The sequence below is a fragment of the Dipodomys ordii genome, unplaced genomic scaffold (assembly GCF_000151885.1).
Source record: "Dipodomys ordii isolate 6190 unplaced genomic scaffold, Dord_2.0 Scaffold184, whole genome shotgun sequence".
In the NCBI taxonomy this organism is placed as follows: domain Eukaryota; kingdom Metazoa; phylum Chordata; class Mammalia; order Rodentia; family Heteromyidae; genus Dipodomys; species Dipodomys ordii.
In genome coordinates this window covers 1240587-1247745 of record NW_012267400.1, presented here as the reverse complement: position 1 = coordinate 1247745, position 7159 = coordinate 1240587, and the positions used below count along the sequence as shown (strand labels likewise).

At 59.8% G+C, this 7159-nt stretch overlaps 1 protein-coding gene across 3 annotated transcripts in view; it reads right to left on the bottom strand.

Moving 5' to 3' along the window:
- Pkn1 (protein kinase N1) overlaps nucleotides 1-4534 on the bottom strand; it is a 20197-nt gene extending 15663 nt beyond the window's left edge. The window contains exons 1-2 of one of the 3 annotated variants that reach the window (XM_013034245.1): nucleotides 4442-4534; nucleotides 10-298 (exon numbers count right to left, since the gene is read on the bottom strand). In XM_013034245.1, the coding sequence (XP_012889699.1) occupies nucleotides 10-298; nucleotides 4442-4462 (310 nt within the window). In that variant the 5' untranslated portion in view covers nucleotides 4463-4534. Of the gene's footprint in view, nucleotides 1-9; nucleotides 299-1105; nucleotides 1180-1888; nucleotides 2005-4441 lie in introns of those variants that run through there. The other 2 variants (XM_013034244.1, XM_013034243.1) reach the window with 2 other exon arrangements.
- Between the last annotated feature and the right edge of the window lie 2625 nt (nucleotides 4535-7159).

The following is a 7159-nucleotide window of genomic DNA, read 5'->3' as shown; positions in this document are numbered from 1 at the left end:
CATGCTCACCGCGGTCCGGCAGCACCACGTGCGCGTGCAGCTCCTGCAGCTGCTGGTGCAGCAGGTCGAGGCGGCGCGCCGAGCCGCGCAGCACCAGCTCCACGGGGCCCAGGTTGCGGCCCAGGTCGGTCGTGGCCCGGCGCAGGTTCTCCGCGCCCTCCTTCAGCTTCAGCTCCTTGCGGATCTCCCGCCGCAGCCGCTCCCGCTCCAGCTCCAGCTGCTGCTGCACCCCGGGAGCCGCCAGGTCCGCCCCGGCCAGGCCCAGCTGCTCCAGCAGGGACCAGCTTCGAGGCTCGCTCTGCGGGGAGTGGGAGGGCCGGGGTCAGGGGTCAGGGGTCAGGTCAGCTTCCCCCTGATGCCAGCCTTCTCCCTATCCCAGGATAGGAACAGCTCTGAACCCCCATAGGGAGGTGATGCTTGCTGACCTCACTCCTCTGGGAGGTCAAGGGCAGGTCAAGGGCAAAGCCTGATCTAGATATATAAGATAGATATAGACATATAGATATAAGTTTTAACCCTTGCTACCAGGCAGGTCTCTACCACTTGAGCCATGCCCCCCACACCAGCAAAGCTTTACCTGTCTCCAGACCAGGGACACCCAGAGGTGCAGACCTGTCTCCTCTGGCATTGGAGCCTCACCTCACTTCCACAAGTTCTACCTCTGCTGTACCCCTTACCCTGTCAGCTGTGCCCCAAACCATAGGTCACAAGGAGAGGCCCTGTGGTCCTTCTACTGGACCCCTAAACCAGTTGTCTGAACCAGGCCTCATCTCTTGGCTGTACACCCCAAACCCGGTGTTCTCAGGGGCAGATGTCATCTTTCCTGTGCGGAACCCTCAAACTAGGAGGTCCTGGGGGCAGGTTCTGTGTTCCCTGTGCAGTACCCCCATACGAGGAGGTCCCGAGAGCAGGCTGCCTTCCCTCCTGGTGCAGAACCCCATCTCCTTCCTCCTGTGTGTCCCCAGCCCGTGAGCCACAAAGGCCCCCCCCAGATCTCTAACTCGGTCCAGCGCCCCATTACCGCCTCTCCTCAGTCCCAAAGCAAGACACACACAAGATAGAACCCCCAACTGGTGCCTACCCCCTTCGGGGACTCAGTGCCCACCTCCAGCTCCTGTTCGGAAGGGGGGTCAGCCGCCATCCCGGGTCTGGACTGGGGCCCCGCCCTCTTCCTGAGCCTCAGCCCTGCCCCGGGCCTCTGAGGCCACCACTTCCTCTTTCCTGCCAGCTCCCAGCACGCAGTGCGGCAGGCCAGCTCCGGGGCACCTGCGATCGCCTTCCCTTGGCCAATCGTAAGGGCCATGCGTGCTTCTCCCAAGGCAGCCCAGGGGCACCCTGAGCCCGTGTCCACCACATAGTGTGCTAGGACAGGCTGCCTTGAGGGTACACAGGCTCCAAGAATGGTGCAGGGGGGGGAGGAGGGGGCCGGGGGGGCCGGGGGGGAGTGTTCATCAGCTATAGCACAGATTCACAAGTGTGCCCACCTTCCGGGCTCACCCATGCCCACCCCCACATGCCAGATGCCAATGGAGGCATCCACATGTCACGTGTCCGCGTGGACATAGCCCATGCCCACGAGCATTTCCACACACGTGTGCACACTTCCTGGACCCTCCCCCTTGGTGTCCCACTCTGCTACAGCCAGACCCACCACCTGTGCCATGTCCCCAACGTCCCCTTTAGGAAGGGAAGGAGAGGTCCCCTTCCTGCTAGCCATCCTGACTTCCTGCTTCCTCCCCTCCAGACACCCATGGCTGCAGTCCTGAATGTCCAGGCAGAAGAAGAATGACACCCCCCACCTCCCCACCCCGCCCCCAAAAGGCACAGGAAAGCTCCACCCTTAAGAATGGCAGGGTTTGTGAACACACTTGGATCGGAGAGCACTTACTGGCCTGCTGTGGATGGCTTCTGTCTCCCGCATTGCAAAAACTCTTCCCAAAAAGCATAGAGACAGGGGTCAGTCCTAGCTACTCTGGAGGCTGAGATCTGAGGATCTCGCCTGAAAGCCAGCCCAGGCAGGAAAAGTCTGTGAGACTCTTCTCTCTAATGAACCACAAAAAACCGGAAGTAGAGTTGTGGTTCAGGTGGTGGCGCACTTGCCTAGAGCAAAAAAAAGCCCAGAAGCAGAGCCCAGGCAGAGTTCAGGCCCCGGGAAGGCAAGGGTCAAGCCACACAAGGCACAAGGCATGGTCTCTCACTCCTGTAATCCCAGCCACATGGGCAGTAGAAATAGGAAGCTTCAGGTTTGAGAAGAACAAGAGAAAATAAATACACACACACACAGACACACACACACACAGACACAAGGACACACAAAAGAGAAGGGATCCTGCCTCCAAAACAAATGGAAACCAGAAGGATCGGAGATGTACCTCAAATGGTAGAGAACTTGCCTAGGCTCCATCTCCAGCTCTGGGAGTGCAAAGTGGCATTGCTCAGGGGTGCAAATGAGCATCCAGAGCACACATGACAGCACCCATGGCCAAGAACTTTCTAGTCCCTAGTCTAACAGTGCTTTGAATTAAGGAACAAGGGGCCTAGAGTCTGGGCAGCCAAATGAAACACACAGAAGATATCACCCCAATCCTGGCTCCATCTCTTCTCCCTCCCCGCCACGGAACCCCAGTTATCCCCTGGTATTTGATAAGAGATTCAGGCATTTGGGAGGAAGAGCCAATGCTGGAATTTCAAACTCAGGTTTGGTTTGATGCCTGGCCCAACCAGGCCTGGCCCCACTGCCCCAAGGCTAGCCCCACCCTGTCCCCAGCAGGCAGAGCAGGGACACAGCCAGGAGCGGGGCCAGCTGGAATGGGGGCAGTTCCAAGCAGAGGGGAGGAGCAACCGCCTGCGGCCTCACCTCAGTGGCTGAGGCCTGAGAAGATGTAAAACAGGAGTGAGGGAGGCCGGGCCTCCAGGGTTCTCTTCCCGAGGGTGACTCACAGCTACTTCGGGAGTTACCCCTGGGCCGGCAACACAAACCCGGGACCAAGGCTGGGCCTCAGAGCTGCATCGGCCACAGGAGATGAGAAAACAGCAGGCCCCGAGTGCCCACCTCCCAGGGTACTGGGGGGGACCGAACCCCCCAACCATCCTGAGATTCCAATGTCTTGGGCGTTTCCGGAATCTACACAGGACATCCGTTTGCCGGACACAGAGCAGACAGCCACACATCGTGGGGACTGGGGAGCCAGCCCTAGCAGCCACGAAAAAGGGGTGGACAGGAGGGGACGAGACAGTGACCAGGGCTGGATGGGGGGGAAGGACAGAGCACGGTGCCAACCTCATTCCGGGAAGCACAGCCTCAGTTTCCTGGGTGGCACAAAACCACCAGGTTACATGCATGAGCTGGGGGGGGAGGGTTGTAGGCTGGGGTCCCACCAGAGGTCTGACCTTGTGTGACCGGCAACACCAGATACGCCCAGCTCCATGGCAAGGCTGGCAGGCCATCAGCAGGACTGGGGGGAGGGGGGACACAAAGGGGGACAGGGCAGACACAGAGGGGGCGGTGGGAGAGAAGTACAGGAGACAGAACCTGGTTACATAGCTGCCGCAGACCAGGGACTGAACGATGACCTGATCACTCACAGATCTGAGATTGGGGAGGAGGGGGGTGTCTCTGAACCTAAGAGGGTCTTGGGTGACCCTGGTCTCCTGCCCCAGGAAGAGGGGAGTCTGGGCCGGGAATATCTAGCAGGTGACACACAGGGATAATAACCTGGCTGGTGCCTGTCACCTACATCCCCACACGGAGGTGAAGGGTGACCCAGCCCTGTTACCTGTCCATACAGGTAAGATCCAGGGCACAAAACATGGGACAACACCCCCGCCCGCCCCCCGTTGACCAAGCCAGCCCCCACCTGGGGCAGCCGGAAGGGTGGGGAGGGGACCCCAATCTTCTAACCTGTCCCAGTAACCCCAACCCCAGTGACTGCGGCACTTCCGCCAACAGGTGCCCATCTGGGTGGCGTCGTAAAGCCGTCTGGTGGAGGGGGTGGCAGGGGCTTTGTTTTATGGGGGAGAGGCCGGGCCGGGCACCCCGCCAGCCACCTGTCCCAGGTGGATCGGCACCTGCCGGGATCCGAACGCGGGCGGGAAGGGGGGCAGCAAGAAGGGGGAGGCGAGAGAGAGCGGGACGCCACAGCCAGCCACGGACACCCGGAGCGGGGGGCCTCCGCCGCACCCCTCGATTCCAAGAGAAAAGACCGAGGTTTAGGGGTGCCGCCAGAGCCTCCGAGGCAGCACCCCCGAATTTGGGACCCGGTCCTTGCCGTCACCTACCCCGAAGGGGGCCTCGCGGGCTCCGGGATCCCCGCCCAAGGAGGGGACCCGGGTGGAGTGGGGGGGCCTCGGGCGACCCCCACCCTCGCCACGCGGATCCAGGATGAGGGGGGCGAGGGGACCCCGGTATTCCCGCGAGCGGGGATCCCCGGCGGTCGCCTACCTGCACGGCGTCGCTGGCCATGTCCTCCGGCCGCCCGCCCGCCCGGGGTCCCCGCGCGGAGGGAGGGAAGGAGGGGCGCGGAGCCGAGCCCAGCGCGCGTGCGCCCCGGGCGCGGCGGCGAGGGGCGGTGGGCGCGGCGGGACCCCGCGCGGGCGCGCGCTCCGCTCCGGCCTGCTCCGCTCCGGCCCCGCCCGGCCAGGCCGCGTCCGCGCGCGCCGCGCCCTCCGGCCCCAGCGGCCGCCGGGCCGGGTCACGTGACCCGCGGCGGAGGTCGGCGCCCGGGGAGGGGGCGGGGCGCCCCGGTGGAGGGCGTGGCCCCGTCGGGGGCGGGGCTTCCCTGAGGGGCGGGGCTTGGGCGTCCCCCGGAGCTGCGCGGGGACCCTCGGTTCCCACCGCGGCGTCCCTGCTCGCCTCTCCCCGCACCCCAGAATCACCGCGGCCCCCGCCCGAGGGGGACCCCGTTAGAGCCCGCGGGAATCCCTAGGACGGCCGCTTCCCGGGGCCGCCCCGTAATCGACGGTGGAGAGGTGTCCCTCCCCCCCCCCCGCGGCCTGGAGACCAGCTCAAGCTCAACTCCCAGCGCCCCAAGCCTCGGGGGAGCCCCGAACCCCTAAACGAGCTCTCCGTCCGTGACGGGGGGATGATGCCGGGGCTCGATGTCACCCGGGGTGGCCCGAGTCTCCCCCCGTCCGTGCAGTTTGTGGTCGGTGTGGGACCCCTGCACCCTCCCCCCCCCAAAAATAAGTTCTGATGAGAGCTAACCCTCACCCCAGGACGCCCCCACCCCGGGACCCCCACCCCGGCCCCCGGCCCCCGGGCCCTGCGCAGCGGCGCCTCCCGGAACGCGGGCCCAGGACTTTCCCACGGCCCTGCGTGGTGCTGGTTGCCCTGGCAACCAAGGGGCGGGGCTTTCTCCCTTTTCCCTCTGGACATCTTTGCAGGGTTTAACCTAAGCATAGATGAGAAATAGATATATAGATTAGACAGACGGACAATTTACCAACTAGATAGATAGATAGATAGATAGATAGATAGATAGATAGATAGATAGATAGATAGATAGATAGATAGATAGATAGATAGATAGATAGATAGATAGATGTTATTACTGACCTCCCAGCCTCGAATCCGCACACTCTGTTTTCTTCCACAGCCCCAAGGAAGCCAGAGAACACCTGTCGGGCATGTGACTCTCTCAGCCACCTCACACAGGAAAAAAAGAATAATCAAAACATCTACAACAACAAAAGCCCATCACCTCGCCCAGAGACAAGTCCTCCTCCTTCTGCTGCCAGGTTCCAGGCTGCCCTCCTGGGGCCGAGCTGGGGAACCGCGCCAGAGGCTGGCTCCCCGCCTTCCCGCATCCATTCACTCGGGTGAGCATTGAAGTCCATGTGCTCTGGAGAGTTCCTTGGCACTGGGAAGAGTTGCATTCTGGGGCTTAAAAGAGGGGGGTAAGGCATTAAGTGTGCAATATCAACAAAATGCAATCGTAGGGCTATATCCCGGTCATTTCTATAGTCCTTCTTTAGTCCAGGCCTTGGAATCGAATCTCACCAACACTTTTCTGTCCTGGGGGAAAAACTGGCTCTCGGTTCCTAATAATCTAGCAAAAGTTTCTCACCCATCCTCTGGGCAGCAAAGTGGTCTTCTTTCCATTCTTCCCTCCCCACTCCTACCCACCTTTACCGGCCTTCTCATTACTCCTCCAGTCTTCCTGTCTGTCTTTTAACCACTGGGCCTTTGCACTGGCTGGTTACCTACTTGGTAATGACTTTCCATCAAGTCTTGCTAAGGCTTCCACCCCCCCTTTTTTTTTTTGGTCAGTCGTGGGGCTTGAACTCTGGGCCTGGGTGCTCTCCCTGAGCTCTTCAGCTCAAGGCGAGCCTTCTACCACTTCTTGTTTTCTGGTAGTTCATTGGAAATAAGAGGCTCAGAGACTTTCTTGCCCAGGCTGGCTTTGAACCGTGATGCTCTGATTTCAGCCTCCTGAGCAGTGCCCCCTTTCTTTCCAGTTCGACCAGTTTAAATGAGAACACACTTCAGGCCCTGATGTTAATAGCGGTGGCCCTGCTTCCCTTCTTTTGAATAATATTTATTTCTCAAATGTGCTGAGCTGGTTTTGACTTCAGGGCTTTTGCATGAACATAGGTCTGTACACAACCCACCTCAGCCATCTCTTCATTTCCAGATCTAGATGTCTTGGGATACCTAACAGGATGTACAGGTTGCGGTGGTTGTTGTTTTACAATATTCTTTAAAGAATCCTGACCAGAGGGCTGGGAATGTGGCTTTGTGGTAGAGTGCTCGCCTAGCATGCATGAAACACCATAAAAACAGAAAAAGCCAGAAGTGGCGCTGTGGCTCAAGTGGTAGAGCGCTCACCTTGAGCTGAAGAACTGAGGGTCAGTGCCCAGGCCCAGAGTTCAAGCCCCACAATGAACAAAAACAAAAACTAACCAAAAAAGAGGAAAAAAAGTCAGTCCAGGCCATGCTTGAGACTCAAGGCTTCATCTCCAGCACTGCAAAAACATTCAGCCGAGCTACCATTTCCTCCTTAATTATATTCCATCTGTAGTTGTTCAATCTGAAGACAGTGTATTTCTCTGTGTCTGGACTCAGTTTTCTCTGGCTGTTCATGTGCGTGTGTGATCACTGCGTTTATTTCTACTCTGGGGTATATTCTCCCTGCCTGCTCTGTGTGGGGGTGCACACCTG